Source organism: Danio rerio, chromosome 7 (assembly GCF_049306965.1).
Source record: "Danio rerio strain Tuebingen ecotype United States chromosome 7, GRCz12tu, whole genome shotgun sequence".
In the NCBI taxonomy this organism is placed as follows: Eukaryota; Metazoa; Chordata; class Actinopteri; order Cypriniformes; family Danionidae; genus Danio; species Danio rerio.
The window spans coordinates 23,871,698-23,891,759 of record NC_133182.1 but is presented as its reverse complement, the minus strand read 5'-3'; the positions used below and the strand labels follow the sequence as shown (position 1 = coordinate 23,891,759).

The 20,062-nt window shown below is 35.5% G+C and overlaps 1 protein-coding gene and 1 long non-coding RNA gene across 3 annotated transcripts; both read left to right on the top strand.

Moving 5' to 3' along the window:
- Positions 1 to 1,084: 1,084 nt before the first annotated feature.
- LOC101883418 (uncharacterized) lies at positions 1,085 to 5,113 on the top strand. Its single transcript, NR_170253.1, has 5 exons — positions 1,085 to 1,188; positions 1,861 to 1,972; positions 2,178 to 2,332; positions 3,521 to 3,619; positions 3,965 to 5,113. It is a non-coding gene; the product is annotated as an uncharacterized lncRNA (long non-coding RNA).
- Positions 5,114 to 12,926: 7,813 nt separating this feature from the next.
- Positions 12,927 to 20,062, top strand: vbp1 (von Hippel-Lindau binding protein 1). Of its 2 annotated transcripts, none has more exon segments than NM_001020624.1 (6): positions 12,927 to 13,031; positions 13,295 to 13,419; positions 13,847 to 13,913; positions 14,642 to 14,740; positions 17,576 to 17,714; positions 19,373 to 19,884. In NM_001020624.1, coding segments are annotated over 6 exon segments (588 nt in total). In that variant the 5' UTR covers positions 12,927 to 12,950; the 3' UTR covers positions 19,450 to 19,884.

Genomic DNA, 20,062 nt, shown 5'->3' with positions numbered 1-20,062 from the left:
TATCCTATTCATAAATGTAAGTTTTCTTTAATATTGCACTTTGTGATTTAAATTAAATAATTATATTACAAAATGCTTACAACAAAAAGTGAATCTTTACAAATGATCTCTTTATGTATACAATTTTGCTTCTGAAATCATTTTAATTTCAGATTTTTCTGTATTTCTTACAATCCAAAAATTAAGTTTGCTGCTTGTTTGGACTACTTATTTAAAGCAGTGTTTCTCAAACTTTTTTCATCAAGTACCACCTCAGAAAAAAATTGTCTCTCCAAGTACCACCAAAATGAGCAGTATTGAAATACAATAGCGTAGTAGGCCCAGTAAAGCAGCTACAACTCTGCACAGTTAAAAAAACGTGGCAGATTACCTCAGAAATATAGGCTTTATGTCATATATGGCATATTATATACATCATTTTTGATAAATTTTTAAATGTGTGTAGCATGTACATGACATACATCCATACATACATTCCTCCGCGTACCACTAGAAGGAAGCCTGCGTACCACTAGTGGTACATGTACCACAGTTTGAGAACCACTGATTTAAAGTATTTAAAGTGGACTACTTGTTTATCACAGATCTTTTTGTATTTTTATTCTTACATTTTTATTTATTTGTTTGTTACTGTATTGGTGGTGTTTATGCCCCTTATACATACACTTTCTGTACATTTGTATGGCACTTAAGGACTTTGATGTTTGCAGACTGTTAGCTTTGTGTCTCTTCTGTTAAAGCCACAAAAGGGAAACTAATGGCGAGGATGTTTTTTGTTTTGACTGTTTTTCTTTTTTGAGCAAATATATTAAACAAATCCTATAAATAAAATACACTGTAAAAAGTTCTTCAAGGGTGTTGTCCATAGGAATTAATTTTAAAAAGTATATTTCTTCCAATAAATTGATTACCTTTCCATTTTGAATTAATTTAAGTTTTACATAAGTAAAAATTGCGATTGTTTTTGTAACTTATTATTACCCATCAAAAAATTGTGTTTTACTGACCTTCAAAATAAATTGCTTCTACAAAACTCTATTTAAGTGTTTATATCCAAAGTAAAACTTCACGACCCGCCCACATGACGCAGCAGGCATGCAGAGCAACGACACCGTTGCTCATACCTGTACCGGACAAGTTTCGACGTTCTGTGGAGTTTTTGAGGGCTTTATACAACGTGTAACACATGTAAGTAACTATTTACATTGCATAAAGTTAGGTTTTAGCCGACTGAGCACGCATTTTTTGCACTGTAAAATGTAAACAAGTCGCCTTTCATGACAGTAACGGTTAAGTTTGTCAGTTTTGCAAGCGCCATGCGGCCTTACCGAAAGTACGGAATTTAACATTAATCTTAAAACAACTATCGCAAACGTAGGATCGAAATATGTTAGATATATTGCCAGATTATGTTTCTACTTTGTTTTGTGTACATTTACAAAAAACATTGTCATTTTGTTTGTCTAGTATAGCTTTGGTGAATGTGAATTATTCTGTCTCAAATCATTCGTCTTAAATGTTATGCCTCTTTCCGAATTAGCTAGCAGAACACCACTAGCATGGGCTATCTTACTCGTACATGTGTCAGTTATAAGTTAACGGCTAAGTTTGTAGTCACAAATGTATTTCCTGCTTGATTGAAAAAGATGAGGACATTATATTTTTACCACCTATCTCTGCAATGTATCATAAAAATTGTTAAAGGTTTAACTTTATCTTTTGATAATTTGTTTGAAATATTTTAATTTACCTTAAATCATTTGTTCAATTTAAAAGATTAAATGTTTATTTGCATTGCAATATTATCAATGAATCTGATGTTTACCTAAACTCTTCTTTTAATTTGTGTTGCTTTTTTAGAGAGATGTCAGAAGCATAAATGACATGATGGCTAGGACATATAGCTGGGGGAGAATGGATTGGTTGTCCAGAGCCCAGATGTGCAAAAATTAAAGAAAGATGGCCTGCCCAGGTAAATGATTTATCAATGACATGCTGCTTGGCAAATAATGGTGAACAAAGATGTTTATGTGATGCTAGACACACTTTTTGCTGAACACATACTGAAAATTTTACCTCACATGTTTTATGGAGGATTTCATTACATAGGAATAAAAGGTTGCCAATTCTTTACACATTTGGTTCCAAATAACAGACAAACAATTGATGTATTACAGATAAACGAAGAATTCCAAAGGTGTACTGGTGTTCCACAAGAATCGGTTTTTATTTCCCAGCTGGACAAATACACTCCAAAACTTCTTGACCTGTTTAGTGCGAAGGGTGCAGCGACTGGTGAAAACATCAATTGGAGTTATTGGAACTGATACAGGTAAGGCAAACATGGTAACAATGTGGCTGATGCATGTTTATGCAATAAGTACTTTATTTACTCATCTTGCCTAATAGGTAAATAGTGCAAAACAAAGTCATTAATTTTAAGGGTAAATATAAAAAAAAGCGTGTGTGTGTGTCTCTGTGTATATGTATGTGTGTGTGTGTATATATATATATATATATATATATATATATATATATATATATATATATATATATATATATATATATATATATATGTATATATGTATATATGTGTTATTTGTGTATATATGTATATGTGCGTGTCTGTGTGTGTGTGTGTATATATGTATGTATGTGTGTGTGTGTGTATATATATATATATATATATATATATATATATATATATATACAGTTGAAGTCAGAATTATTAGCCCCCCTGAATTATTAGACCGCTTGTTTATTTTTTCCTTAATTTCTGTTTAATGGAGAGAAGGTTTTTTCAGCACATTTCTAAGCATAATAATTTTAATAACTCATCTCTAATAACTGATTTATTTTATCTTTGCCATAATGACTGTAAATAATATTTTACTAGATATTTTTCAAGACACTTCTATGCAGCTTAAAGTGACACTTAATGGCTTAACTAAGGTAATTTGGTTAACGAGGCAGGTTAGGGTAATTAGGCAAGTTATTGTATAACAATGGTTTGTTTTGTAAACTATCGAGAAAAAATATAGCTTAAAGAGGCTAATAATTTTGTCCCTAAAATGGTGTTTAAAAAATTTAAAACTGCTTTTATTTTAGCCAAAATAAAACAAATTAGATTTTTTTCAGAAGAAAAAATATTATCAGACATACTGTGAAAATGTCCTTGCTCTGTTAAACATAATTTGGGAAATATTAAAAAAAGAAGAAAAAAATTTGAAGGGGGCTAATAATTCTGACTTCAACTGTATATATATATATATATATATATATATATATATATATATATATATATATATATATATATATATATATATATATATGTATTAGATAGATAGATAGATAGATAGATAGATAGATAGATAGATAGATAGATAGATAGATAGATAGATAGATAGAGTTGAACTCTGTTGAATAGGTTGTACAGAACCACACTGATAATGACATTTTACGTTTGTAGTTATATTGCCTGCAATATTCATATTTTTCATTATTCACTTACCAACTATAGGATTCAAGTACCTCTGTGGTGAGGAACAGAGACGTGGCTCTGAGATGCCTCATTGAATACATGGGAGAGAGTGGGCAAAAGCTGATCTCTGACTACTATGTAAGTCTTGTTTAAAAAGCATAGTTTGACTTTTTTGGGAAAGGCACACATTCCTCAGATATCAATCTTATGTCTGACTGAATTATAGTACAAAGATGGAGCTCTGTCAAACATTCGAAACACGCCTACAAACACCTAAATGATTATGCAGGAACCAGGGTACCAAGTTAACCTTTTGGACTTTTAGTTGCTTGTAGACTAAAAAATAATGTCATTTTTAACTGCAGTTTCACAAAAGTAAAATCCTTGTTTTACATTATGCAAAAATCATAATCATCTGACAATATAACTGTCAGAATGGCTTTTTCAGTTTTGCCACTTATTGTTCTGTTTATTCTCATACAGGGAAAAACAGAGAGCAGTGTCTATGAAGACTTGGAAATGCGCAATATGCAGATATATGTCTGCCGTGTTCCAGATGTTGTGGGCATCATCATTGAGGGCATCCCTGTGCTTACTCGTCTTGGAAACCACGCCAGGGCTATGAACTTGCAGTATCCACCACAACTCAGCAAAACATTTCAGGTGTTTCAAAGACATTTTGTGGGACTTGACACACTGCGTCCAAAGTCTTCCTCCTGATTCATGACACAAAAACTTCTGAATTAGTTAATTAGTTGCCGCTCAGAGGTTCTGTTTCTTTGCTTCATCACTTTTGTTCAATGGACAGTTTGACTTGGAACAATGTGGTAGTCACGCACCGACTTCTTCAGTTTCTGGATAAGTCTGCAGCAAATATGGGCATTTGATTTGCTTTTGTATATATGGGGCAAAGTTTGTTTTGTTATGTCAAATGCTGAGATCAGAGGCACTTAATTTTTTTTATTTCAATGTTGTAGTACATATGAAAATGTACTGTACTGTGTACACAACAGGCATCAGTTGGACACCTCAAACCCCCATGAGGATCCACACACACACACAAACACACACACACACACACACACGCTCAGTTTTAATGGGTAAAGTTTAATAGGGATACAGCTGCAGATACTCGCATCATTCATTCATTTTCCTTCAGCTTAGTCCTTCATTTATCAGGAGTTGCCACAGCGAAATGAGCCATCAACTACTCTGGCATATGTTTTACACAGTGGATGCCCTTCCAGCTGCAACCCAGTACTGGGAGACACCCATACACACTTATATACTATGGCCAATTTAGTTCATCAATTCCCCTATCGCACCTGGAGGAAACCCATGCCAACATGGGGAGAACGTGCAAACTCCAAACAGAAACACCAACTGACCCAGCCGGGACTCAAACCAGCAACCTTCCAGGGCCACAATGCTAACCACTGAGCCTACTTGCATAAATATAGCATCATTTTTGTGACATTGTTCAACAATTATATGTATATATTTACCGTACTGTGAGGGTTGGGCTTAAGTTTGGGGTAGACCTTAATAAAATACTGTTTACTGGGTAATTTAATAAATGATACGAGTATATTACTGCTTTTACACTGTGAAGGTTGGGGTAGATGTTAATAAAATGTATTTCATTCAAATTTTATGGGTATTGTAATACATAATCTAAACTATATGATAACAATAATATTAATTCCTCACATCTATAAAGCGCTTTTCTGGGCACTCAAAGCGCTTTACACACATTAAGGGGAATCTCCTCATCCTCCACCAGTGTGCAGCATCCACTTGGATTAGGCGACGGCAGCCATACTGCACCAGACTGCACACCAGCTGATTGGTGGAGAGGAGACAGAGTGATGAAGACAGTGATGATATGGGGATGGTCAGGAGGCCATGATGGCCAGAGGCCATTGGGCAGATTTGGCCAGCATGCCAGGGTTAAACCCCTACTCTTTTTCCAAGGATATCCTGGGATTTTTAACGAGCACAGAGAGTCGGGACCTCGGTTTAACGTCTCATCCGAAAGATAGAATGGTTCACTTGTATCGCTTGTTGCAAAAATGTTTTCAATTATTTTCTTAAATTCATGAATGAAAATATACAATTACAATCAGGAGATCAATATAAGAGAGATACAAGAGAGGGAAAATACAAGTGACATTAACGGCAGGTAATGTCACCTGTAAATAAACGGGAAAAATAAACAGGGGGGCTAATAATTCTGACTTCAACTGTAATAACAAAAATCGGACACATTTTTTGTTGTTGCACATACAGAAGGATTTAAGCAGTCAACTTCAATCAGAAAATGTGGAAAACAAAAATTCCTAACAAAATAAAAAAGATAAAGATAAAGTCTTCAGATTCATGTGCAAAATCTATGTAATAATAAATAATTTATTTTAAACTTAAAGATAGGAGGAGTGTTTAAATAATAATGCAAGTCAAACCAAAACTTCACACATTCACACATACAAAATAAAAGTTTTACAGTTTCATCATCCTTACCACAAACTGGAGAACGACTCGGAATATCAACATATTTGTAAATAAATGAGATTTTTATTGCAGTATTTTAAAATGCCTTTATTTTTATTAGGAAGAAAGTATTTATAAGGCAACAACCAAGCTTTTCTCCAGTCTACATTATTAACTAATGCAACCCAACAGAATCTGCCTCACAGAACAATACGATGACTTTGCTGAGGAATTAAATGGATCTGTTCATTCATTCATTTCCTTTTCGATTTATTCCCTTTATTAATCAGGGGTCGCCACAGTGGAATGAACCGCCAACTTATCCAGAATGTTTTACTCAGCGGATGCCCTTCCAGCTGCAACCCGTTACTGGGAAACATGCATACATTCTCATTTACACACACACACACACACTCGTACACTACGGCCAGTTTAGTTGATCAATTCCCCTAAAGCGCATGTGATTGGACTGTGACCCAGCCGGGACTTGAATCAGTGACCTTCTTGCTGTGAGGTGATTGTGCTACCCACTGTGCCACCGTGATGCATAAATGATTATGTTTATTATTTTAATGTATTGTATATGACTATTGCCCAGATGCATTACACCAGTGGGGATATCTCTACGAACAGTATTATAATCTCTGAAGTGAGTAGGAAAGTCACGAACAGTCATAAAGCGTTCATAACACAGTAAGTTCCCCAAATCATCAAGTACAGAAAATAATCACTTGTAACAACAACTGCTGGCTGCTGGGATTGACGTCATTTTTGGAAGGCGCGTGCTGCTGGCTCTGACGTCACTCTCGGAACACGCGCGGGTTCTTTTAAACCGTCATTTCTCTGTCGGATTATCAAACTTACATTCCACTTTACTGCTGTTTTCACTGTTTCCCAGCGCGCGATGGCGAAGACGATTGCGAGAACTGCGAGGTCCATCGCGGCCCAGATAAACGAGTGCTGCTCCTACATCCACAGCAAATACCAGCAGCTGCAGGCCTTCCGCCGACAAGTCAAACGGAGGACCAGACCCAAGCACTGGGACTGGATAGAAGACTTCGAGCTCGAGCACGAGCTGCGCTTCCCCACCCGCGGGCCCCGGAGCCTGCTGAAGCTGCGGAACCTGCAGCAATTCCTGCGGGAAACCGAGCAGAACTGGTGGGACTTTCGGCCTCCGCGGGTGCCCGGGAGACCGCACCGCGTGTTGCGGATAAACCTCCAGGACCGGCCGATCAAAGCCCTGCTGAGCACCGAGCTTTTCCCTCCGAAGCCCGTAGACCGCACAGAGAGACACTACTGCCGGAAACTGCTGCTGATGGAGCGGCCGCTGGAGATCAGCTTACCGGCAGACATACTGGAGGAGATCCGTGCGCTGGAGCATCTGGAGGAGGAGCAGGGGCTACCACCACACCTGCACTGCTCATCCGGTCAGGAGGACTATTATTCCGCGGATGAAGAGTGAACTTTAATATAAACATTTTATATTTATTAAATAAATAAATAAAATGAGTACAAACAACACAATTCTTTATTTTTTGACAACTTAGTTGTTTTATCTTCAATCCACTTAAATTTGTAAACACTAAGTTAACTTAATTGATTTGTGTTGTAACAACATGGAGGAATTGTAGATTCCTAGAACTCAGCATATTTTTACAGTGTTTTGTCTTTACTTTTATCTTTGTACTCACAATGTCATCCAATGTTATTCTTAGCTGTTCAAATGAATTGCTTAAATACACTCACTGGCCACTTTATTAGGTACACCTTACTAGTGGACCGCTTTTTGCCTTCAGAACTGCCTTATTCCTTCATGGCATAGATTCAACAAAGTACTGAAAATATTCCTCATTGATTTTGGTCCATATTGACATGATAACAAGCAGTTGCTGCAAATTTGTGAGCTGCACATCCATGAAGCGAATCTCTCGTTCCACCACATCCCAAAGGTGCTCTATTGGATTGAGATCTGGTGACTGTGGAGGCCATTTGAGCACAGTAAACTCATTGTCATGTTCAAGAAACCAGTCTGAGATGCACTTTATGACATGGCGCGTTATCATACTGGAAAAAGCCAACAGAAGATGGGTACACTGTGGTCATAAAGGGATGGACATGGTCAGAAACAATCAGGTAGGCTGTGGAGTTGACATGATCATCAGTTGGTACCAATGGTGTGCCAAGAAAATATCCCCCACACCATTACACCACCACCAGCCAGAACCACAAGGCAGGATGGATCCTTGCTTTCATGCTGTTGATGCCAAATTCTGACCCTACCATCTGAATGTCGCAGCATTCTGTCGCAGACTCATCAGACCAGGCAACGTTTTTCCAATCTTCTATTGTCCAATTTTGGTGAGCCTGTGTGAATCGTAGCCTCAGTTTCCTGTTCTTAGCTGACAGGAGAGGCACCTGGTGTGGTCTTCTGCTGCTGTAGCCTATTCGCTTCAAGGTTTTGTTGTGCGTTTAAAGATGCTCTTCTGCATGTCTCAGTTGTAACGAGTGGTTATTTGAGTTACTGTTGCCTTTCAATCAGCTTGAACCAGTCTTGTCATTCCCCTCTGATCTCTGGCATTTGCGCTCACAGAACTGCCGCTCACTGGATGTTTTCTCTTTTTCGAACCATTCTCTGTAAACCCTAGAGATGGTTGTGCGTGAAAATCCCAGTAGATCAGAAATGCTCAGACAAGCCCGTCTGTCACCAACAACCATGCCACATTCAAAATCATTTAAATCACCTTTTTTCCCCATTCTGCTGCTCGGTTTGAACTGTAGCAGATCATCTTGACCATGTCTACATGCCTAAATGCATTGAGCTGCTGCCATGGGATTGGCGATTAGAAATTTGCGTTAACGAGCAGTTGGACAGGTGTACCTAATAAAATGGCTGGTGATTGTATGCAATAATTGTTTTTTTAAAACCACAATATCCTGCACACTGATACCAAACACAACATGCCGGTTAATTGTGTGATCAGCAAAGGTTTATGACTATGTGTTTTCAAAAGTGTCTGAACAAGTACTGGTGAAATGTACTCTTTCTGTGGTCTATTAACGGGAGGTACTGAACTTCATTGGCACCTTATTTAATTTGCTAAAGTACAGAGCAATTGACTGAGAACAGACCCATAATACTGGTTGCAGTGAGTAATAAATGAACTAATGTCTGTTGTGACATTTGATCATAATGACATGGATAATAGAGCAGTCTGCCTGGATGAATATTATTCATATACGCTAAATATTTTTTATCTTTTCATGCCTCACTCTGTTTAACATCTGTTGAGCCGGCTATTTATGTTCATCAATATAAATGTGCTTTTGGTGTCACTCTCAGTGCTTTATTCATTACTTTGAATTTTTATTTCAACATAGTGTGTCTGTATAATGTATATAAACTGCAGTCTTCTCAAATGTATTTAAATAAGAATCACCCAAACATACCTCATCATGACCAGTATAAGATGACTTAAAGGAATAGTTGAACAAAATGGAAGATATACTGAAGAATGTTGGCGAAACACTGAGATCCATAGTATTTTGATCCTACTAAAGATGTGAGTGGCTTTTTTCTCCCAACATTCTTCACAATATTTTGTTTTGTAAAATTCATCACATCACTTGAGTGCCAGTACATTGAGAGGACTTTCCATTCTTGTGTGAACTATCCCTTTAAATGCCATAAATACAACTTTTAATTTTAAAGATGTGGTGTAGATGTTGAAACGGCAGGTCATTAATTGCTTTAGTGTTTTTTTTTTTACTTAAAATAATTTATAGCCGACTTAACTTATCTTGCTTTGAGGTGTTACCATAATATTAAAGCATAGAAAATTCTAATCAAACTGAAATAATACACCACACAATACAATATTCAACCTTTTATTAGGTTTATTAACATCTGGAATTTTATTCATTTTAATAATTGACTTCATGTTTCTTTTCATAAAAATATATAATAAAAGCTAATTCAAGTTTTTTTCATCCCAGCATGTATCCAGGGAAATATCCCATAACCTACTACTGTATCTAAAATAGACAATCAGGAACATTGGAATAAAAAAGTTTGAGATCTGGTGCAAATAAAGAACATAGACTATTTTTAAATGTCACTGACTGCAGATGGATGTAGATTTTCTTAAAGCCTACAGAGTTAGCATTTGAGGCAGGCATGCTGCGGTCTAATACACTCATCCCTGGTACATACAGTCCCATATCCAGTCTGGTTGAAGGGGAGTTTTTTTTTTCTTACAAAGTGTTTCTTTTTGTAGTTCTATGCTTCATTTTCTATTTAATTATGAGAATAAAATATTGAACTTTAGTGACATTTTAAGATGAATTAGCTTGTCTGATCATCATCATAACAAAATTTTTTGATATACCAAAATATTTCTTAAAGAGTTAGAATGAAGCAATGTAAAATAATACTTATTACATCATTTATGATTAGAAACAAATAAAAATCTGTTAAAGTTTTTATTTAAAAACTGTAGTCTGTTGCCATTTATTAGGTAAATAAAAAACTGAAATTCAACTTGCCTCAGTCAGAATTTGGCCATTTGAATAAAAAAATAAAACATAATAATAATATCAACAATAATAATAATAATAATAATAATAATAATAATAATGGCGCTGTGGTGGCGCAGTAGGTAGTGCTGTCACCTCACAGCAAGAAGGTTGCTGGTTCGAGCTTCGAATGGGTCAGTTGGCATTTCTGTGTGGAGTTTGTATGTACCAGGTGCTCTGGTTTCCCCTACAGTCCAAAGACATGCGGTGCAGATGAATTGGGTAAGCTAAAATTGTCTGTAGCATATAAGTGTGAATGACAGTTTATGGGTGTTCCCCAGTGATGGGTTGCAGCTGGAAGAGCATCTGCTGCGTAAGATATATGCTGGATAAGTTGGTGGTTCATTCCACTGTGGCGACCCCAGACTAATAAAGGGACTAAGCCGAAAAGAAAATGAATGAATAAATAATAATAATAATAATATCAATAATAAAAGTAATCATATTATTATTACTATTATTATTATTAATGTAGAGCTTCACAATTTCTTCAAAAATCTTCTCTTGTAAAAGGTACATTCGAAAATTTATGAATAACAACATAAGCCAAAATAGTATTCAAATCAATTTCAATATGTTTAGCTTTTGTTTCTTCACACATTTTATTGCTAATTTTTGTTTCAAGAATAAGATCCAAGATTTAGAATAAAAAAATGTTCTCCATTTAAAAACAAATGCAGTAGTGAAAGATGACTTCTCTTACAGCAGATTGTAAAATGAACATTTTTGTTAGCGTTGACCAAAACGGATTACACACCGAATTGGCAACAGAGCCAACAGAGGATTCCGTTTGGTCTTAAGTTTTTTTTATATGGGTTATTTTCACTATTTATGATGACATAGCAGTCAAAATAGGACAACCGAGCTCATGTATGGGGTCAATACTAGACCTCTGTCAGAGAGGGGTGGGTCTTCTGAACCACCTGCACCCCCCATGGCTACAGGCCTGACATAGTTTGCCACTTTACCTTATTCTGTTATCCGAAGAGGAAAAATGAAAAAACATATGCTGAATAGGTTGGCGGTTCATTCCACTGTGGCGACCCCTAATTAATAAAAGGACTAAGCCAAAAATGAACGAATGAACATTGGAGTATTCTTTTGACTTGTTTTTTAAAAAAATAACACACACACACACACACACACATAAACACAAACCAAAGTATATGCTGCACATTTCAGTATTCACATATTTTGTTTTACTGTAAGAAACTGAAAATTACCAATAAAAATATGAATTATTATCTTTTTAAAATAAGCTGGTTTCACCCTCTATTCTAAAGAGGGTGGAATGTGCTTCTGTTTAATTAATCTGCATGTATTTTGGCTAGTTTCCACATTCTTTAATGCAATTTACCCTAAATATACTGCATTTTTGACTTAGGCTCATTCATTCACTGACTAATTTTCTTAGCTTAGTCCTTAAATCCATCAGTGGTCACCACAGCAGAATGAACAGCCAACTTATCCAGCATATAATTCACACAGCGGATGCCCTTCCAGCTGCAACCCAGTAGGCAACTGGGAAACATCCATACACATTCATTCACACACATACACTACGGCCAATTTAGTTTATTCAATTCACTTAGCACATGTCTTTGGACTGTTTGGGGGAAACCGGAGCACCCGGAGGAAACCCACACAAACACAGGCAGAACATGCAAACTCCACACAGAAATCCCAGCCGGAATTTCGAACCAGTGACCTTCTTGCTCTTAGACAACAGTGCTAACCACTGAGCCACCGTGTCGCCCTTGCCTTAATCTGTTTTATATTTGTTTCTCTTCTGCTTTTATTTACAATCATTTTTAAATATGAATTATAATGTGACACTGTATGTGTGATATAAGTGCATATATAGGCCTATTTAATAAAACACATCTAATAAGGTGCTATTCTTGCCCTGCTACTTACTTTCACCTAAAGATCCACATGCAGACAAAGAAAGCCTGTACTGAAGCTGACAGTAACATTAGTAAGCAGAACAGACAGACTCAATAATAATATTATGAAAAATCAAACTGAAGACTAAGAGCCAATGTATTTATCTGTTTTTTCATATCACCGCAAATGTATTGGATCAAACCTCTGGCTTGCCACCAACTGCTGTCGTCACGGCCAGCGCCTCGTGCTATTTCTCATGTCAATCAGGCAACACTGACATCTGCCGGTCGGTTTGATAAATGTCGGATATTATTAAAAAACATACGTTAACAAAGACAGATGGACTACATTTGAATTTAAATATGATATAAAAAGAAATTAATGACAAAATGGCCAGATGAAATCATCACCTGCTCATTGTTATAAGAAGAAGAAAGTCACTTTTATTATGCACGCGGCGCCCGTGCGTAAGAACAGCGTGCGCGTGCGTCAAAGAGGAAGAGTCGTAAGTCTCTCCAAAATGGCGACGACCATAGAAAGTGGCAATGCAGGAGCTGCAAATAAGAAAAAACACCTCGGAATCCCTGAAGCAATATTTGTGGTCAGTGCGAAAGGGATATATAGTTAATTTTCATGTCCATGCTGTCGACATGTTTCTGTCTGTGTTGGTTTGTTCGTCTTTAAACGGCTTTAAGTAAGAAAGCGCCTTGTTCTTCTCCTTATAAGGGTGCAGGGATTGCTTGCTCATGTCTTGAATGTGAGCTTTGAGTGACAGAGAACATGTGAATAACTGGCTCTCAAAAACCGCTTTGTTAATTATAAGCCTTAATTAACCAGATGTGAAACACATTGTGTGTTCTGTAGGAAGATGTGGACGCCTTCATGAAGCAGCCGGGCAATGACACAGCAGACGCCGTGCTGAGGAAGCTGGATGAACAATATCAGAAATATAAATACATGGAGCTCAATCTGGGGCAGAAGAAACTCAGGTTTGGTTTTGATCTGTTCTACGTTGTGCTGTAAAAAGAAGTCAATCTTTCAGTCACAAATTACAATAAGATTTCATTGGGTAATGTATTTACTGACACAACCAATGATTAACAACACTTGCACAGCATTTATTGATCATAGTTCTACATAAATGTACTAATGCATCAATAACATCCAAATTTATGCTTAATATTAGTTAATGTATCGTGAGTTAACATGAACTAACAATGAACAACTGTATTTTCATGAACTACTGTTAACGAACATCTAATACTGTCATAAATGTATGTTTCATTGTTTGTTTATGTTAGTATATGCATTAACTAATAAAACCTTACTGTAAAGTGCTCTGGATAGCATGCGTATATGTGGCTACAAGTTGTTTTTGCAGACTATAATTGTTGACATTTTTTCCCTCTGTTTCAGGTTGAAAAGCCAAATTCCACAAATCAAACAGACATTAGAAATCCTACGGCACATGCAGAAAAAGAAGGTAAGCTCATTTCTTAATTAATGGTGATTTAAAAAGAAAATTTGTCTCAAAATTGCTTCACAGAAACAAATCAAAGTTCAGTCTAAAATTACTTAAAATGATTTCTCAAAGTTATTTACTGCTTTTAGGATTTCTTTCATGTACTCCTTGTGAGAAGTATATATATATATATATATATATATATATATATATATATATATATTTATATATATACTTTTTTTAATAAATGTATATAAATATTTTTTTTGTAGTGTGTTGCAGAAGAGCAGTCACATATTAGATCACGTGTCATAATTGTGTCTTTAACATACACATAAATGTGTCTATTCATCATAAACTGGCCTGTCAATCAGCCTGTCATTTAAAGTCAGTCTTTTTCTCTATACATGTTATAGATCTTTTTGTGCTCTTTTGCTTCTAGGGCTGTGTAATTGAGGGGAAAAATGAACATTTCAATATTTTATTTTTCATCTTTGTAAACAAATGATCTTAATACAATAAATCATATAAGCATAATTAAGGTGATTTTGTTTTTTAATATTATAATATTAACAGAGGTTTTTTAATATTATAATCAAAAACAAATTATTACAATACAGTAAGATAGTTATGAAATTCGCCCTAAAATTACATTTTAAATGATAAATTTTTGAGATGCAGCAAGTGTATTGTTCTGCTTCACCAGAATTCCTCTTTATTTATTTTTATTTATGCATATCAAATCAAAGGACACCACAGATCCCATGGAGACACATTTTCTGTTGGCTGATAACGTCTACTGCAAGGCCTCTGTTCCACCTACAGATAAAGTGTGCTTGTGGCTTGGGGTAAGTGTTGAATGTTGAGTCCTGATGCATTTGATGTGAGCATGAAATCAAAATAATTATTATCTATCAAGATAATTATCTTTTAATTTAATGGTTTATTATAAGACCAAGTGTGGTACTGATTTTTGTTTTTTTACTACCCTGTGTCACTGCATTACATTATGAGCTGTGAAATCCTTGTTGTGTTGACTAAAACAACTGCTTTAAAAAGCATGTGTGAAAGTGTTGACGATCATTGCCTTTGTTTTGCTCTTTTGTACTGCTTATGAACTCATGAAACCTCTTCATCACTTGTAGCGTACCGGGTTCCCACATGTCTTAAAATTACTAGAATTTTATAATGTTTATTCCAGATATTGTCAGTAGGGATGTAACGATATTAAAACCGACCCGAAATATCACAATACACCAACCACGATACGTATCTTGAAACTCGTGGCATACCGCGATATTCTTATGCCCCCTGCTGCCCATTGTTGAGGTTGACATCACTTGTCTCTAACTAATTGAACCAATTTAAACATATTTATCACATTTGATTAAATTGTTTTAGTAATGATGAGCTTTTGTTTTAAATATTATATTCTTAAGTTAGTATTTTCCAAGTGCATGTCATGTGATGTGACTTAAGAAAGCATCACACTCAGTTACTACTGTATGCAGGATGGCTGCTTCACACAGTACTGAGATTCCAGATCCCCCAGACACATTTAAGTCATCTGTGTGGGAACATTTTGGTTTTCCAGTGGAGTACTGGAATGGAATTTGTGTCGTAGACAAAGCACACGTCTATCTATCGTAACTGTTTCACAACTTACACAAAACCTCACAATGTGAGGGTGTAAGCAACAGAACTGCCAACTAAAGTGATTTAATCTACAAAAGTGAAACCAGAAAAATGCCCAAATATATACAAAAAAGAGAAATATTTACACTAATAAAAATAATATAATAAAGTAGCAAATTCAAACAAAGGATCAAACAAAAATGAGTTAAACTTGAGTAAGGGGACAATTGTGAAGCCAAGCAAAAGAAAGAAATATAACAAAACAATTTTAACTCATGAATAACCGCTCTTAACTTGCTAAAACTGATGAAAAGATAAAAAGGTCTTCAGCGCAGTGCGCCGCAGTCTTCCCTATACTGTACTGTAAAATAAAATAAATACAAAGATGATCTTTACCTCTTACCTGATGTCTTTAACAATACATTTTCAACGTGTTTGCAAAATGGAAATCGTATGACATCTTCCCTATCCACCTTACTCTGAGAAAAGAGTGAACTTGAGTAGGTAAACCTCAGTATTGTTGGGAAGGAGCCAAGGCAAAAAATAACATACAAATCAATTGAAATAAAAATATAAAAACCTCACAAAATTTCTCAACGTGGGCAAAAGTAATGCAAAATAATTTTGCCCAAACGAAAGTTAAGCAAAAACAACAAAAATCATAATCGTGTCAGAAAATGCACGAAAAACGAGATCAAAGGAAAAAGCGCTTTCTCTCCCGCTCTTCCCGACATGCTTTTTATATTCCCGCGCTTTGTCGCCAAATGATGATAGATCGGTCTCCTGACCAATCAGCTGTCATAAAGGCGGACCTACAGAAATAACCAGCATGGAGGGAGCAGGAGAGAGAAAACGGGAGGCAAAAATACAGCCGACTACAACTCTAACATTAGTTTCAGACACAACTGCAATGTATTTTACTGGTGAATATATCATGTAAAAACACTTTACAAACACATTTTATGTATATATTTTTTCATTAATTTAAACGGAAAGCTATCTATCTAACTGAAACCTTAGATAATCAAAAATGAGCATCATGTCTGTGTCTGCACAGAGATCAAGACTCTCACCTGAGAATGTGGATATTACTTTCACTAGTCTACACTGCAGTTATTTATTTAATTTTAGTTTACTTAGTTAAGATGGCTGCACTTAAGAGAATAGTTTTTTCTGACTAGTCTATATTGGAGGTGTTTAGTTAATTTTAGTTGTTTACTCTGGTATTCTGACTGTACTAAAAATGTGATGACAAACTTAATAATGAAAAAGTTAAGATGTTCTTGTTAGTAAGTGAATCTATTGTACCTTAGCATTGCTGTTAACATGACATCAACCCTAACTCCACAGCAAACAGAAACCGAACCGAACCGTACCAAACCAAACCGTGGCTTTAAAACCGTTAACCGAACCGTGCCTTTGGTGTATCATTACACCCCTAATTGTCAGGAGATTATTATTATAATTTTTTGTCCAGCTCATGAAATTTCAGCGATTTAGATTATTCCATTGGATAATGCATTATTACGATTAGGCAGTTTTAGCTCCATTTGAATTCTTTCATTCTTATAAACCGGTCACCAGACTGTATCCTTAACCAAGAATAACTTACCAGGATAATATACAATTTAAGAACTTTGGCTCCAAAATAACCACTGGGTTATTTCAAACACTGGGTGGTTAAAAAGTAGATAAAAGAAAAGCTTAATGTAATGTAATGTTTTTAAAAAAGCAGGTAAATGATGATGCTAAATGAAAATATTTTAATATTAATATTTTAACACATCAATAATCTAATATATACAAGAGCTGCCTGTTTTTGCATATATTAGATGTCATGGAAATCAAGCTTTCTAGTCAGTAAAAGTCAGGGAATTACATTAAACTTGATTACTTTTTTGCACTGTTGAACAAGGCACTCTACCTTTGGGACTGTCTGTTTAGTGAAATGTACACCCAGTTGCTTGGATATAATATTTTAACCCAGAATTGTTTAGCTTGACTTTGAAATCTTGTGTATAGCCATGGTTGGTGTTTTTGTGTGCTAGGCTAATGTCATGTTGGAGTATGACATTGATGCGGCCCAGGCGCTGTTGGAGAAAAACTTGGCCACAGCGTCCCGGAATCTGGACTCTCTGGAAGAGGATCTGGACTTCCTTAGAGATCAGTTCACAACCACTGAAGTCAGTATCCTTAAACTATTGCAAAAGGACAGATTCAGGTATTGTATTGTTATTTTTATGGTGATGTGCACCTTTCATTTGATCAGTCTTTCAATGACATAAATTGTTTAAAATAATACCTTTAAAATTATAACTTGTGAGATTAAGAGTCCCGATCCTACAACAGTTTGTCAAAGCTGTTTAAAAGTCTAGGTCGGAAATATATTTTAATTTTTTTAAAATAGAGCCTTATGGTAACAAATAAAATAAAATAATGGCAAAATAGTAATTTTTCTAAAAAATAAACCGTAAATAACAATTTCTTTGTTTTGATATATATAAAGAAATAATTAATCTAATACAATGTAAGACAATCTTCATTGTGATACGAAGGCTAAATGAAGATATTCTGCCTTATGACATTTGTATATATTTAGTGGTAACGCTTTTTTAAATGAGTTCTTTTTGAAACATTATTTTCTATTTAAAACGTTTTTTGTTTTTATTGTTGATGCTTTGGTAAATAAAATGTAAACATAAAATAAAAATTAAGTTGAACCATGGTGATATGCATAAAGGGTAAACTATTTGGAATTGACATTTTAAAGCAGTATTTGATTTGTAGGGGTCTGAGTTATAACATCTGCCTAGAAACCTCCCTGAAATGTTTTAAAGAAGTTCAATTAAGTCATTATTTAGATTAAATATGTTTATTTAGAGCAGGGGTGCTCAACCCTGTTCCTAGAGATCTACCTTCCTGCAGATTTCAGTTGCAACCCTTATCCAACACACCTGTTTGTAATTATCAAGTGCTGTTCAGGTCCTAATTAATTGGTTCAGGTGTGTTTGATCGGGGTTGGAGCTAAACTCTGTAGGAACGTAGATCTCCAGGAAAAGGGTTGAGCACCCCTGATTTAGAGTTTACTTATAGCTGCGCACATTCTCCCATCAAGTTTTTTTGTAATAGTTCACAAATTGTAGCATAGGAATTGGTGTACGGCCATTTCCGCCCATTTTGTGCATACAACAACATTTCTTAACAAGACTCTGGAGAGTGTTCATAAGCCATCAACCATTAAAAGTGAATCAAGAAGATTTAGCATTGAGGGTTACAGAAAATGATGTCACCCTGTTCTTGGTAATGATACTCATGACCAAACTGGTTTGTTCTACATGCCCACTAAAACATTGTTTGAACAGATGTTATTGTACAGTATTAATAAGTGAAATGTTCTAAAGACAATTCTATTGGTTCTATTGTCACAGGCCTTGCTGAAATTATAGAGAGCACATTAAACGGATAGTTAGCCCAAAGATGGAAATGGAAATTTACTTGCACTTAAATGGTTTTAAACCTTTACAAATCTGTTTTTTTTGTTCAACACAAAAGGAAAACAATAGTAATAAAAAACTATAATAGTAAATGGCTCAAACAGGTTTGGAACAAGATCAGATTTTTAATAGTTAGTCAGGTATTTGTAGTACATCTGTAAATTTCTCTGAAGAAAACAGACTGTTTGTCACCTGTTCTCACCATCTGTTGTAAACTGTTAAGAGGGAGCTTTGTTGAAAAGTCTTCTCTCAAATATTTACAATCTGTTCTTCCAAGTGGTGAAGTAACAAGGAAAAAAGCAGAGACGACTTTAAGATTTTTCAGATCCACCTTAACCGATGCTCTCTCAGATATGGCACGTGTTTACAATTGGGATGTCAAGAGAAGGAGCAAAGACAACCTCCTCAAATCTGCTGAGCGGTCCTAGTGTGATCAATCCCTTCCCCATCAGAAGATTCACCCCCATGTATCTGTTTGCACCAACATCAACTGTTATCTATTGATTTATTACTTTTTAAACTATTTTTTCAAGTAAAAAGGTGAAGAAAAAAATCAAACAAAAGTAATAACGGTAGTTTTCTTGTTTTGTTTTTTATAATGATTTCTAAGTTTGTTTCAGATAGGGCATCTCCTCACAGGGTCTATACATCGTCTTCCTCTGTGCCCTTTTTCTTCTTTCAGATCTGTTAAAGCTAAACTGTTTAAAATCTTACCATATCTTGGTAAGACTCTGTAAAAAAAACTGCAGCAGATTGTCAGGGGGATGTCATTTCATTTATCCTCCTTTCTTCCTCCAGCCTTTTCTGAACTTTTACTCCTCTCATGTGTTTTTCATCTGTACTCATTTCTCAAACTGTAGCCATTAAACGCTGAACAAGGAACTAATAATGAAGTGATTTGGGAAAAGGCACAAAGCATATGATATGGTCTGTGTTTTTAATCTGCATAGCTTTTTATAATTCATCGTCTGAGTGTGGGTTTGGCAGTGAGCGAGATGAATACCCTTTGATGAGTACAACTAATTAAATACGTGCCTGCAA